Source organism: Haliotis cracherodii, unplaced genomic scaffold, assembly GCF_022045235.1.
Source record: "Haliotis cracherodii isolate W230 unplaced genomic scaffold, xgHalCrac1.p SCAF_19, whole genome shotgun sequence".
Classification (NCBI taxonomy): Eukaryota; Metazoa; Mollusca; class Gastropoda; order Lepetellida; family Haliotidae; genus Haliotis; species Haliotis cracherodii.
Genome location: NW_027266274.1, coordinates 3,160,387 through 3,176,156, shown reverse-complemented (window position 1 = coordinate 3,176,156; position 15,770 = coordinate 3,160,387). Strand labels below are relative to the sequence as shown.

Below are 15,770 nucleotides of genomic sequence, written 5' to 3'. Positions count from 1 at the left end.
TCTGATCAATGGACATTAAAAATTTATGCTTGTTGGTAATTTGATAAAAACAACAACTTTTGTTTATTATTTATTTTGGACTATTTAACCAGATGGAAGAAGGTCATATTCATTCCACTGTCATTGACAAACACACATTAATTATCAAGCAAAAGTGTGAATTGCTAAAAAGGTACAGTTGTCTGAAAAAACATTGACCAACAACCTGCTTGAAGGTTGACTTTACAAAGTGTGTGATAAAATAAGTAGTTTCCCTGTCAATAATTCAACCCCCCCCCCCCCACCCCCCCCCAATGTGTTACTTAACATGTCAAGATCACAGAAAATCTTGTATATATTAATTAAATGTTAGTACTTCAGATAGAGGTATTATGGTATGGTTAAATTAGTATATTAAGTTTAGATACTGTCAGGTAATACTGTGGGGACAGGTTAGGGTCAGGGAAGCATGACTGGGTATTACTGATAGCTGGGGAGTTAATTGGTGTAACAATAGGGAGGTCAGGGGTAGCTTGGGTAATGGGGGAAAGTTTAAATAGCAGGGCACGGTAATAATTGTCACAGTCAGGCAGAATGTGTATATTGTTCAGACAAGGAATGGACTGACATTGTGGAAGTTTTTCACTCTGGTTGGTGTAAGTTTTTGCATTTAGTTGTTTCATGTAGGATGGTATTTTTTAAGGATAGAATTTTAAGTTATATATTGTTTTTAGATGTAATAATTATGAGATAAACATACTGTGTTTTCAATGTAGAGCTAGGTTACCTGTAGATTTAACCCCGCTAAATTGAATTTGGAACTGAAAGCAGCTTGAGGTTACAAATGTTAAATTTAGCGCGGTTAAATCTACAGGTAACCTAGCTCTACATTGAAAACACAGTATGTTTATCTCCATTCTACCATGACTAAATAAAATGCGAACTCTTTGGTGTTAGCAAATATACTGAGTGAAGCGGCATGGGTTGAGTTCAGTGTTTTGAGTGGGTTATCGATCTGAATTACGGAATCACCGAACAAAATATGGTGCTGTATATACTCAAGCAGTTTGTTTACACCGTTATACTTGACTCGAACATATGACAGGCATTGAAAGCATATAAGCACGGCAACTTGGTAAGCTAACATGAGGTGGGCATCCCTAAAGAAAACAAAGCAAGCTTTGCAAGGCTTTCGCTCTACATCGCGCATCACCATTATGACGTCATTATCACTCATTGTGACGCAAAAAATATGATGTCACGGTCGTATATAGAAAAGCACCAAAACGTAAATACATTCCCTTTTTTGATTTCTGTCGTGTTTTTCTGCACGAAATGTATTGCCACACATCCTTTGAATATTGTAGTACCGCATCTGCGCATTTCGTAACCTGTAATTGTAGATATAATAATTTAAATATGCCTACCGACAATGACTGAAAATAGTACTACTCTGTGAATATTAGCTTCCGTGGTGATGCGGCCGTCAAACCAGCTGTTTCAATCAGAGGGGGTTTATTGTGATTTAATAGCCTCTGATTGACCAATCAGAATCGAGTAAATTCCAAATTCAAGGTAGAATGAATATTATTACAATGAGAAACCACTTTAAAAAACAACCCAAAATATGATTAAAGCATAAAAAGTTCCACTCAGTGTAATGTAAATCGGAGTATTGACTTATTGGTGTATGTATTGTAAGGTATTGACACGTACCAAAGTGACTAAATTTGCTAATATTATATTGAGGTGTCCCGGAACTGGGCGGTTATGCTTATAGTCAAGTAAGGAGAGAAGTATATCCGACATTACGTAAGGAGAGAAGTATTTCCGACACTACGTAAGGAGAGAAGTATCTCTGACATTACGTGAGGAGAGAAGTATCTCCGACACTACGTAAGGAGAGAAGTATCTCTGACATAAAGCAAGGAGAGAAGTATCTCCGACACTACGTAAGGAGAGAAGTATCTCTGACATTATGTGAGGAGAGAAGGATCTCCGAGCCTATGTAAGGAGAGAAGTATCTCCGACACTAAGGAGAGAAATATCTCTGACATTACGTAAGGAGAGAAGTATCTCCGACATTACGTGAGGAGAGAAGTATCTCTGACACTTCGTAAGGAGAGAAGTATCTCCGTGGCAGTGCGTAACATAGGATGAACACATCCGTGACATACAAGTAACACAGGCACCCTCAACTCCGCGGGGGAACCATCGCCTGGGTGTGAAGATCCCCCACATTCACTACACAGAGGCAGTGAACTGTAATTGTACAGTGACATTAGAAACTGTACAAGCTTATGTATAAAGCTACTGTGAAAGACAGTGGAATGGCATTCTTGTTTTTGTATATTTGTACATTCATGCTGTCATTAATTCATTGTATTAGTTTTGTTATTATTAGGACACTAGTATGATTATCATGTTAGTATTGTAGAAGTAGAGCATTAGTGTTGTGTTAGTATTGTTAAAGTAGACTATTCCTATTAGTATAGTAGTATCGTGATAGTAGTATTGTTAAAGTAGACTATTCCTATTAGTATAGTAGTATCGTGATAGTAGTATTGTTAAAGTAGACTATTCCTATTAGTATAGTAGTATCGTGATAGTAGTATTGTTAAAGTAGACTATTCCTATTAGTATAGTAGTATCGTGATAGTAGTATTGTTAAAGTAGACTATTCCTATTAGTATAGTAGTATCGTGATAGTAGTATTGTTAAAGTAGACTATTCCTATTAGTATAGTAGTATCGTGATAGTAGTATTGTTAGTAGTAGGTATTAGTGTTGTTGGTAGTAGGAGATTCTTAATAGAAGAAGTAGGCTAGCATAAGTAAAGCAAGCTAGTTTTGTTATTTGTGTTAGTTAAATTGGAATAAGTTTACATTTATATATTGTTATTGGGGTTTAAACATAACTTAAGGTGGGGGGGGGGGGGGGGGAATCATTATAAACTAAATTGGTGTTTGTGGTTACTTCAGCATGTGACATAATATATGCAATATATTTATGAATGTATGTGGTATATGCAGATTTTCTTCGATTTTCTGAAAGTCATAAAAGAGGTAACTTTCAAAGGACAAATACTGGGTAAATTGTGCTGGATTTTGGATTATTTTAATTATTTGGGGGGGCACGCCATATAAAGCTCAGCTGCTGCCAACTTGTCGAGTACATGAGTACTCAAGTACTAATTTAGGTACCCATTTCAGCAATAATCATTACAGTGAGTGAGTGAGTGAATGTTACACAACAACTTTTAAATAATACTAGTAATATGGCTTGGGATAGGTGATTGATATCATGATCAAGATTCCACGCCAAGTAAGCCAGGTCTGAACCACCTGATACCCACTTGTGTGAGCTTCTATAGGACAAGCATTGTGTATTGGGAACCATTTCTGTCAATGGAGATAAGCAGTCATGAAAATATGTAAGACACTCAATGGCTGCACACGTTACAGTGTATGTGTTTTGGAGTAACTGCTAAGATTCAAAGTTGACTTGACATTCAATGATAAGGCAGCTTGACTTAATACCAGGGTATATACTCACAAGTTTGCCCTCCTCTCCTGGGAAAACGGCCAGGGTAGTCTGCAGCTGGGTGTTGGCCTGGGGACAACCAAACCTCCAAGTGAACATCAGTGTCTTGTGGTGTCTTAACCCTGATTGCTGTGAGTGTCTGCAGGAGTGATGCCACACCCACAGCAAGCAGCAATAATACATCATAAGACCACACCAACTTCATTCCTTGTTGAATGACCCTATCCTAGTTATCATGAACAATGTGTTTAATCAAAAGTACACCCATGTCTAGTAGCATTGTTTTAACTTTCATTCAAGACCGTTCTTGATTCACACAAAACAAAAACATTTGACATAGAGAGGTATTTTTATAATGTCTTTTTTTATCCTTTTATCCCTTGTAATTGATCCAAGTAAATCTGGTGTCAGTTTTTAGCTCACCTGACTAAAAGTCTGAAATTGCGTCATCAAATTTGCTAAAATATAGATGCTAACGGTATTTCATTAATGTGGTCGTTTAATTCCATGTATTATGTGTGCGATTTCATGACAACAGTAAGCTGACACGAAATATTAACGCACATTACACTGTTGAAAATGGGGTGGGTGCCATTGTTTACATTTCACCGATGTGACGACCACTTTTGGGTCTCAAAACAGCCTACATAATGTTTTCCTTCACTAAAAGTAACAATGGACTTTATTTTTGTGAGGTATACTATACATTGCAAGAGCATTTATGAAAATGCTAAGAAAAGATTTTAACCACCCGTTCTAGCGTTTTTTCTAAAGTAAATACATGTCGTGTCCGCCATGTTTGTCTAGTGGAGGCGGCCATTGCCTGGGTCAGTGTAAGCAGCATACCCAGGGAACCAGGCTGTACCCCTGTATGACCTTTCCGAGATAACATAATATTTCTGAAAATTTCAGGTGAGCAACAGAGCCTTGTGGCAAAATACATCTGCAATTACAAGAAATAAAGTCTTTCTGGCCAAACACCCGTTGTCATCAAAAGTATGTCCACACAGTAAAGCTTGGGTCCTTCAATAATAAATGAGTTATATCTGTGGACATTGCCAAGAATATCAAAAACATTATCACGGGAAATACAAAAACTGTCCTGTTTAAGATGTAATCCTGGTAATTACAAAACGTCATCACCGAAGTGAAGTCCTACCGGAATGACTCCCATCTGAGAGCTTTCGTACTCCCCAATCTTGGCGCCAACTTTGCCAACTTTAGCTATTGAGGTGGCACTAGCAGCGGCAGAGGCGGCAGTCACTCCCTGAGCAGCAGTCTTCATGTTCTCGTCATAGTTCCGCAGCTCCAACAGCAAATTCTGTGAAGAGATAAATTCCCCTTTTCAAAATAACATACATTTTTTACAAGGGCAAGTTTAAGAAAATTCAAGTTTCATTTATAAAATATATCAACTCAGCTGAAGCATGTGTATTCCGACTTCAATTTCAGTATACAGGAATGAACCTGGCATGCTGCCAACAAGGAACAAGGATTGTACACTTGTTCACAGTGAACAAGCATTTCATGACACAATGATCACCTGTTTCCTCTGACTTAGCTCTCGGATTGTGTCCTGCTCAATATTTGTGTCCATCAAGTTCCCACCCATGTCTTCCGGAGCTGGATTGTACCCTCGCACTGAAAATACACACAATTACTAGTCTGTCATACTGACCCTGAAACAAATATATCCAACATAGCCCATGCAAGTCTATATTAGTGGGCAAATCTACTAGATTAATGAAGAGTCTCTGGGATCCTTTGTATTACATTGTATTAAGATAATTTCACAACTATTTTCTTTGTAAAATATGTTCCTTTCAGAGACTAGATGTTAGTCTGACACCATAACATACGTCTTTAGTTTTAATTACGACACTCGTAGATTTTGCTACCACCTCAAACACCTATATGGTAATGTCTGACTTGAATGACTTTCCTCCCACATGGACATGTTGTGATGTTACTGAAACATTGTTCATTCACCAAGCAGCATTAAAACAAACTCACTCTCAAATTGAAGGAAATAATCAGAACTTCTCCACACAAATGATGACAGAACAACTTACACAGTCCTTCAAGTTATCACATGTATTTTTTTATTTTTGACAAGTCTACACATCTAGATAAACATGTCATAGAATGGTTAACCGTCAATGAGAAAATAAACTAAAATGTGAAAAACTTGTAGTAGTTGCGTAGTTGTCCTTTATTCACATTGCTGACAGCACATGGAGCTGTACAACCAAAGCCCTAGGAAGAGCTAGCGACATGGTCACTTTGGTGTATAGATATGTTGTCATGTACCTCACTGTTGTTGTTGTAGTAGCATATCTATCTAATTATTCAAAACAATATGTAAAGAGCACCGAAAGGCTTGCATTAAACCAGTCCGTACTGATTTTAGAATAAGCGAGTTTGTTTACAATCAAGAGAAATGTCCGGTCAAATGATATGTAAAATAGCCTCTGACAGTGGTGTAATGTTAAGTGATCACTGCATCGGAGTGTCTGTAGTGAGCTGATGCTGCTACCTTCTCCGTCTGTAGACACACAGATGAGCTGCTCCGAGTTGGCCATTGTGTCCATCTTGTAATCCCCCTGCACAATGCCTGCAACTGCTGTGCTGAAGTTGTCCTTGAAGATGACCTCCCCTGTCCTGTCACTCCGGGCATCAACCTGGTGCACAATGAGAATTATTGAATGATTATGTCTCACTCTGTTAATGATACCAGGTTAAGGTAAGAACACTTCTCTAGTTAATGAGGCTGGTTGTTCTCACCTTGCCATTACTCCAGCCAGTGATGAGTTCTGGGACCCCATCTGAGTCAAGGTCGAAGCTGTGGATGGCTATCGCCTGGTTCTTTGACTAAAATCATATTCAAACATGTACTGAGTACCTTCTCCCAATGGCACATACTATTACCACTTTAAAAAACTTGATCATGTCAAACATTATTAGCAACCCATAGACACTTCTGTTACATAATTTAAGTCTGGCTGTTATATATATGTGAATGAGTTGGGTTTAACACCGTTTTTAACAGTATTCAAGCCTTATCACGGCATGTCAGATTAATGTGGGAGGAAAGCCCGAAGTGATGCAGGTCTCAGACATTTACCGCTTTGGTGAATTCCATCAGCACGGGTCTGGTTCTGACAAACCTAGAAACAACTGAGGTGAACTGTGATTCGAACCCACAATCATAGGTTTCTGCGAATTGCAACCCCTAAGACAACTGGGCCACCCATGCCCCCTTATCATAAGAGCTGTCACACAGCTGGAATGTTGCTGAGCACGGTGCTAAACAAAGACAAGAAACCTGTGACATTCACACAGGCATACTAACCTTAATCCTCCAGTACCGAGCTGTCCTGTCATACACACCCACTGTCCCATTAGCCAGAGCATAGCCAAACCGACTGTCAGTCATTGGACACAGTGATGTAACAGCCTAAAAAAACATGTCTTATCTTCAGCACATAAGACAGGAAATCAGTCTTGAGATATGGCCTTATCAGTTTACCTGTGACAAACTGTGTCAAGACAGTTTTATGTATTCAGTTAAAAAACAACAGAAACATTTACATTCTCCTTTAGATTAAGATAAAAATGAATACCCCATTGGTAGCCCTGAAAATGAACATAAGTCATTTATAGTCCATTGTTAGACGCCATATATATATATATATATATATGGGTGCATAATCATCACCTCTGTTTCTGTCATCTCAGCAATAATTTCATCTTCTCGGAAAACTCGAATATCGAAATCCTCTGAGCCAACAATCAACTGAAATGATACACAAAAACATGTGATATGTCAGCCTCCTGGGTCCTATTTTCTGTAGAATTTCCCACTGAAATACATGTACTCCAATAAGTGGTGAAGAAAATATATCCATCTTAATGTATATAGCAGATATATGCAACAGAAGAAACAGAAACATGAATAACTGGTTGTGAAGGATTAGGTTGTGCCACTACACAACATAACGTAGCCCATGCTACTGAGTACTGAGCATATGAAATACTTACCATGCTTACTTCATATCAATTTCATACATACTGGGATCATATCAAGAAAACAAATTCAACTGCAAAAATCAGGAAGTTTCTGAATGGATGTAAACCTGCCTTTACAAATGAACTGGAGAATGTGTACTCTTTTGTCAAGTGTTGAACAGAATTTTAACAGGTGACAGACAATATTTGACGGCTGTCGCAGGATGAATATCCTTACATTACCATGAAGTGTAACTATACACCACATCCACGTCAGCAATGTATGGGTGATGCACTAACCTCATTCTGCCCATCATTGTTGAAGTCCACCATAGCCAGGGAGCAGACGTTGTCTCCAGTCACCTGATACAGCCAAGTTAATACACAGTACCAATACACACACATTCTGCAACATTTCTCAACAAGCCTTCTGAGATCATGGAGATACTAATGATACCATAGCACTGTGGTGCTACATAGACATGTGCTGACCTCAGGACTTCACATCAGTAACAGTGAACATGGTAAATGAGATATCCTTTCTTTGACTGTCGTCATTTCATATAAGTGTTCTTATTACAAAGCTTTAAGTAAACACCACTTTGAGTATTTTAATATGAGCCAGTGTCTGGTGTAACGGTCACAATCCCCTGGCCTAACTATTAAGTCTCATTGTTTTCACCATGATGAGACATGAGACTTCTGGTGACACGACCTTGTCATCTATGTTTATTGGTGTAGACGGCAAGTAATGTTATAAGGGATCAAACAATATCTTACCGTCCAGAATGAATCATTGCCATCCTGGTCAAATCCCATTATTGAGCAGTTCCCGCCTACGATGGCTAGCGGTGTGCTGATAGTGCCGAGCTGTCCGATGACCACAGCATTGGAGCCGTCAGGAGTCTGCAATGGATGGCATGTTTATATCATTTACTATTACCATCACTTGTCAAGCTATTGCAGTTCCTATTCAAATGATGAACAAGTAATTCATGACATTCAACATTACTCTGACCAATCTAGTAAGTATTTACATGTGACAATTTCACGTCAATAATTGTTAGTGGAATCCCTTCAATCTCAAAAAAATCAAATATTTTACTCCGATATGTGAAGATATGATGACACCTCCATAGGAAGTCGCGTAAGGTGAACCCAGTGCAAACTTTGAACGCCCAGTCTAAATGAAGGATGTGTGGGTTCTCAAGCTAATCGGGGGTCAGTTTTTTAAAATGATTTCAACTTTATTTCTTTACCACCTTGATTCATAAATTTTGATTTGTACAAAGGTCACAAATATTCTTTCGATGGTACTCCATTTTAGATGTAGACGCTCATGGTGCTCGGAAACAACAGGGTGTATAAAATAACCACAACAGCCTAATGGTGGTCCCTTAATCACTTTAATACCTCTAATCATACAGTGTATTTGTACCTTGCCAACAATACACTAAGTGCAAGCCCAAAGCGCAACAATAGTCTTACAGGAATAAGATTCTCTGAATAGATTTCTTTAAAGATTAGATCTGAAAGTGTCCAAAATGGGTCATAGCCTTATTTGAGTACAAATACACTGCATGGCTCCCTTTAGGTCAGTTGACTTAATTCCGGTCAGAGATGTTTATAGTTGGAGAGTTCTTGACCTGCGAGATGTAAATCACTCTGCGCAGTAATCTGGAATCCAGCATTTGGTTGAAGCTCCACTCTGACTTCTGTGTAGATTGTGTGACTTGGCCGGTGTAGGGATAAGTTGATCACCATGATAAGTGTGACATCTGGTCCTGTCTTGTGAACGATGATCCCGAGGTGGATACCAAGGAGCATATGACGATTCTGTCAAGTGTCGAATCAGTCCTGAATTTGTGATGATCGTCAACTTTTGGTGCAGATCATATCTACCAGTAGCCACATGAAAGAATTCTACGAGAGTACTGATGCCCTCTCCGTGGAATTGTTCAGCCAATGTTGAACAGGCACAGATTAGACAGAGAGAATTGGTGGGAACTTTCACAGAATCCTCCCCATGAGGCTGCCAAGGGCTTGAGGAAAACGTTGGACCTCCGTTGTATGAAAGTCAATTGTGTGTCCAGTGACCACTAAGATCTGGAGTGTGTTGTTGGCCCCTTAGGGATCTAATCCGGAGGTATCATAAGCCTGTAGAATGAGAGCACATAACCACAAGGAGGTCCTCTTTCAGCTAACTTCTGTCTCCGAGGTCATCCCGGATGTGTGCTATGTCTGCCACCTCCTCAACCGAGGAACCTTGAACACCGATGATAGGGATAATATCGCAAATTCTTTGTCCAATGCTGAGACCAATCAGTGTTAGGTCCGGCGTCATGGGGACAGGCTGCAACCATTAGTGTCTCGTTTATCCACGCCCGGGCCAGCGTCTGCTGGTACATGCACTGCATCAACTGCAGCCAGGAGGGACCCATATGAGGAACTTGGAGGAGCTGTTGCAGCGCCAGCTTGAAAGACAGAGTCCGAAGCGCTAGTACTTGTGGGAAGGCCGATCTCTGGGTCGTTGGCGCCAAGGTTAGATAGGCGAGGTCATCAGTGTGGTCATCAGCAACTGGAGTACAGTCGTCTCTGGAGTAGACTCTGCTACCTGTACAGGTGAGGTGTTTGCCCGTCAACGTAAATAGAAGAGACGCAGGGGGCTTCCATCCCAAAGAAGCTGGAGTAGCCGTGGCTAGAAGAGATGTAGCAGTCTCAGAGGAGGATCTTCTTTTTAGCTTGTCTACAAGATTGCTGACCCACAGGTGCTTGGAGAAGGCTGTGGGAGAAAAGGCTGTGGGGGAGAAGGCTGTAGGAGAAAAGGCTGTGGGGGAGAAGGCTGTGGGGGAGGAGGCTGTGGGAGAGAAGCCTGTGGGGGGAGAAGGTTTTTGGGGAGAAGGCTGTGGGAGAGAAGGCTGTGGGGGAGAAGGTTGTGGGGGAGAAGGCTGTGGAGGAGGAGGCTGTGGGAGAGAAGCCTGTGGGGGGGAGAAGGTTGTGGGGGAGAAGGCTGTGGGAGAGAAGGCTGTGGGGGAGAAGGCTGTGGGAGAGAAGGTAGAAGGCCTATATCGGAGCAGTCCAGACACAGAGGGTTGGGGTCCCAGACAGACTTGTTATAGTACAACTGGACATAAATCTGCAATGAATCAAAAGGTGTAATCACAATGTGTTCCAACCACAATTGTGTGTATGTAGTATTCTAAATCCCAGAAGAAAGGTGACTGTTCTCTCGGAGTGACAGCAGTAATGTGATGATATGTAACGTCATCACGTCAGTGGTCCCACGTGATTGGATTAGACACACAACCAGTTGGAACAACTTCTTCTTCAGCAAGACCTCACAAGAACAAGCAGTAAATGCATTAAGGAGTAATGCAGGATAAGTTTAAAAATAATCACATTTGAATGTTAACTGGTTCAATTTTGATTGGCTGACAAGAAAGTTCACCGAGCATGTCATCAAATCTTCATGCAGAGACGTATTGTACCGGAGCAAAAGATGTGTTTATAATGAGGCAGGAATCCCTCCTGCTTGTTTTACCTAGACAAATCAAGCAGACATGGCAGGGCCCCAAGATTGCACAAATACTTACTGCCTGTAAATGAGTTAAGTTTACGTCACATATAACAGTGTTACGGTTTTATCACAGCATGGCAGTTTAATAGGGGCAGAAAACACAAAACAATTCAGGCAGATGCATCAATCCAAGGATCATACTCAGGGCAAATCTGGGATTCTAATGCATGATCAGCAGATCCTGGCAAAAGATGGAAATCCTAAGACTAGTGAGACACCCTCACAAACTGTATCACATGGAGGGTAACAATAAAAGACACTAAAACATAAAATACATGTTCTCACATCTTTGTAGAAGAGATCACTGTTATTGTCCACATCATAGGCAATGAGATTCGTCTGTGTGCCCACCACCAGTACGTCGTTCATGTTGCTCGTGTGCAGTTTGCCTGCACACACTGACGACACTTGCTGGTTGATATTGAGAAGACTGATATCATTCTCTGAGCTAGCCACAATTGGACCCATGCCACGCTGACTGCGAGTGTGGGGACTGTGGATCAGCACCTTCAACATAAAACATTCATACAAGCTTATTTCTGTTTCTGACTGAACCTGAGGACTTACAGGTTGACATCAAGGCATACTCATAGGCTAAAAGTATCACACAAACTATATATCAGTCCCTGTTACATTCTGTGATTCATGGAATATTTTGCAGAAATGCCCACTCAGACAGAAAATGACTTTTTGTGCAGAACCCGTGCAGAATGTTTCATTTTCTGCCACAAAACTCTTCAAATACATAGCGGAATTTTAACATGTGAGTCAAAAGATGGTCTTAAATGTGTAAAAGTTGCATAGGTTTACTGAAACAAACAGTCAATATTGAAAGTGTGCATTGTATAAATTGTAATTAGATCATTCCAAATGATAATTTGAGGGGTTTGTTTCAAACTGAAAAATTTCAGTGATACTTCCTGTTTGCAGCAAAACAAAGAGCACACCATAATCCAAACACTGCTAACTTTACAGTATACTTCTCCAACCTACATGTAGGTACAGGGTTTTTAAAAAAGCATAAAAGATACTCTATTTCTTAATTAGGTGTAATTAAACATTGGGACATCATGATACAGGTGTCACACAATACGATACGTCTTGATACAGAAGCCTAGACAAATCATGCAGAATATGATACATATCTCAACACTGTATATACAGTCGTGCCTCGTTTATACGGACACTTGCATCATTTCACAATTCGTCCGTATAAACCAATTTCCGTATAACTGAAACCAGCTTCTTACTGGAAGAGTTACTTCCCTTCAGTTATGCAACTCATGACAGATGACAGAGCAAACAGATACATCCACTCAATCTGTATTCAAGACATACACGTTTCAAAAAATCTCTCATGGGAGTTTGAACTTTACCACATTTTGAGGTTTGAATTTTAAACAATAATTCCAAATTGTCCAGATCGCCTGTGTTCTCGTAATATGTAATCATGGTCTCGGGATCGTGATAAGTCATTTGAATTTTCTGGGAGATTTAGCCACTTCTGTTTGTCTTTTAAAATGTCACCAATTGTCGATTTTCCTATGGTATGTCCAAATTCAGTGCCATAATGCTTACTGATGGTTTCCAAACTTGCTGCATGTGTTTTTCCTTAAACAAACAAATTTCCCTTTTTTCGCGTGCTGTAACTGTGTGTCGCTTACGTTTCGCTGGTTGACAGGCCATACTTACACAACTTTGACCTCTGACCTGCACAGACGCCATATTTATCGAATGGGATTAGATGTACGATAAATAAACTCGTCTCAAACGTAACTCAGTGTCACTTGGTTAATTGACTTCTCACGAATCAAATGATTACCACCAGTGGAAGTATATTGTCCGGGTAAGTGAGACAATTTTGTGTGCAGTTCAGTGTTTTGTGTATGAAAATGACCATCCATTTCCGGAAACTGAATTTCCGTATATATGGGTAAATTTATATAGTAATTATTTTGTTTTGAATGAAAATCGTCCGGGAACCGAGGCTTCCGGATATCTGAAGTCCATATAAGCGGGGCATGACTGTACAACATTTTGTGTGGAAAACCCAGTCAGTAGACAGAAAAGAGTCCACAGACTCGCCCATAAAGGTAAAGAAGGACAACTGACGAATTAATATCCATCAACATGACACGCAGTCAAGTCCACAATTCTGCATAAGAAAATAATGAAAAACAAACATGTTCAGCTTCTTGTTTTTAATAATCTGTCCAGTTAAACATAAACAAACACACAGTTCCTGTTTCACTCAATTATCTGTCAAAACTTAAATGCTCCCACTGCACAGTTTATATCTAACTGTACCTTTCAACATGTTAATGAACTTAAACTTGGTTCTATAAACATGGTAAATTGTTTTCACACTTTCAAGAAAGTAAAACTATATTTAAGCTAAAGACTTGGGATAGTACTCAACTTCCATAAAGTAATAAACTTCAATTATATCAACACAACTTCGACTAATGAACTTAGAGTCTTACAATATTGTCAGTTGACTTAGTTCACACACAGTCAGACATGCATACAACTGGTATGTTTAGAACTGTTAATTCAGCCAATCTAAACATGCTAAATGCAAATTACACATACTGTCTTTTCCTTGCAAAAACTTTCCTCATGCAAGCTTCGTTATACACAGGAAACTCGAAACTGGAGACTTGAATTTGCCAGGTGGATTCTCAAATTCATTACCCTTTTTCAATTCCGTTTACAAATAACTAAGCCATATAGACATGATATCACTAAGAAACACTACTGATGAATGCTCAGTTTGTGAAATTATACTATGGCTACATGTTGTACAGGTATCCTACCTTCCCTGCTGTGGTTGCACAGGTGAGAGAGGGGTGAGTGCCGTCATACTTCCCTATTGTCACCATGTGGGGGTTCACCTTGTGGTTCAGTTTAAGGGTAAAAATAGGAACCAGCATCTTGGATGACTACACAGTAAACCTTGACAAGTCCTGAAACAAAAGCAACAAAACAATTTTAGATTCTACAAAAGCATCACACTACATGCAATTGAGGACACCGTGAGTGAATAGGGCAGGTACAGCTAATCCAAGGGAAATGTTTCAGCATGTTATTTTGGGTCATAGCTTAAACAGCACCTTGGCAAAATGTCACTGAGCGAAAACAGCACTGATTGGTGAAAATGTCACCTTGCCTAAAACAAAACTGGCACCTCATATTTTTTTTTACGTAGGTACTTAAATACATGAAATCAAACTAACATGGTCACTTGCAAACAAAAATAATTGTGAAATCTTAAAATAAGTTTACATTAGAAATTAGCCTCTATTCCAATTTACTTGCCAACTCTTGACTGGGAGGCGCAACTAAACTTATTGTGAAAACCTTACATGCTTTAATGTAAAATAAATTAAATTAAACTCACATGGTCACATGCAAACACAAATAATTGTGAAATGTTAATCGCCTTAAAACAAGTTTACATTAGAAATTAGCCTCTATTCCAATTTACTCGCCAACTCTGATTGGGAAGCGCAACTAAACTTATAGTGAAAACATCACATGCTTTGAAGTTTTAATTAACATAAACATAAAATATACATAAACATAACTTAAACATATATACTACAACATAACATAACAAAGTATGTAAATCAAGCATATATACTACTATATAAATCATTCTTATCATTATTAAAAATAGACGTGCTGTTTGTGCCCGACAATTAGTTACGGCTTTCGCCAAATGAGGTGCCATTATAGCCTGCACCCATTTTTTTCCCCATTTCTATTGATTACATGGTTCTGCATTGCTAGCAGACTGATCATCATTGAGTGTCATTTCCAAATAATCTACCTTTTTTATTTTTACACTTAACAAAGACTGGATGTATTGTTTGACAGTTACTGAAGGGTGGTCTGATAGCCCAGTGGTTAAAGCGTTTGCTCGTCACACCAATGACCCGGGTTCAATTCCCGACATGGGTACAAGGTGTGGAGCCCATTTCTGGTGTCCCCACCATGATATTGCAGGAATATTGCTAAAAGCGACGTAAAACCATACTCTTTCACACACTGATAGTTGCTGAAAGCTCTGCTTTACTTCACTGCTCTAACGCAGCTGTCTTCTCAGAGAGAAATTGACCAATTGATCAAGCGGAATTTATAAAAACAGAACAAACCAGCAGTAGCACTCTAAATTCACCACTGATTGATCATTGTTGATGTTTTACTTTGGCCACTACTAGTCCGTAGGCTAGTAGATATTGACCTTTGGTTGACCTGCTGGCAATCAACATGCGTGAAATGTGAGTGAATTACCGAGATTACAGGCAGCTACCCCCGGTGTTCTTCTCTTGCCGATCAAGCTTATGCTACACACTGACAGTGACACAGCCACAACCAAGCTGCATTTGTTACCGGTACAAGCAGATCTGGGGCGACGATACCAAGCTATATATTCTGACATATATTCTTATGTCATGTCGTCATCGATAATGGAGTTAGGATAAAATGCTTATTTTTTCTAAATTACAAAAACACACCTTAATAATCGGCTAATCGATGTGCATAGTATCAATCACAAGCTTATGGTGTACGTTCTGTTCATCTCCAACCAAAACATTCTAACCGGATGTGAACTTCGAAAAGAATATTTATAGTTTGGCGATTGGTGAAACATATTAATA

The 15,770-nt window shown here is 39.4% G+C and overlaps 1 protein-coding gene across 2 annotated transcripts in view; it reads right to left on the bottom strand.

Moving 5' to 3' along the window:
- The window catches only part of LOC139467011 (BBSome complex member BBS2-like), a 36,691-nt gene extending 20,987 nt beyond the window's left edge, over positions 1-15,704 (bottom strand). Inside the window, exons 1-12 of one of the 2 annotated variants that reach the window (XM_071248718.1) lie at positions 15,627-15,704; positions 13,923-14,072; positions 11,392-11,613; positions 8,310-8,435; positions 7,830-7,892; positions 7,240-7,317; positions 6,874-6,978; positions 6,306-6,392; positions 6,058-6,202; positions 5,065-5,162; positions 4,681-4,842; positions 3,534-3,590 (exon numbers count right to left, since the gene is read on the bottom strand). In XM_071248718.1, the coding sequence (XP_071104819.1) occupies positions 3,534-3,590; positions 4,681-4,842; positions 5,065-5,162; positions 6,058-6,202; positions 6,306-6,392; positions 6,874-6,978; positions 7,240-7,317; positions 7,830-7,892; positions 8,310-8,435; positions 11,392-11,613; positions 13,923-14,039 (1,260 nt within the window). In that variant the 5' untranslated portion in view covers positions 14,040-14,072; positions 15,627-15,704. Of the gene's footprint in view, positions 1-3,533; positions 3,591-4,680; positions 4,843-5,064; positions 5,163-6,057; positions 6,203-6,305; positions 6,393-6,873; positions 6,979-7,239; positions 7,318-7,829; positions 7,893-8,309; positions 8,436-11,391; positions 11,614-13,922; positions 14,073-15,402; positions 15,452-15,626 lie in introns of those variants that run through there. The other variant, XM_071248719.1, reaches the window with a different exon arrangement.
- Positions 15,705-15,770: the final 66 nt, after the last annotated feature.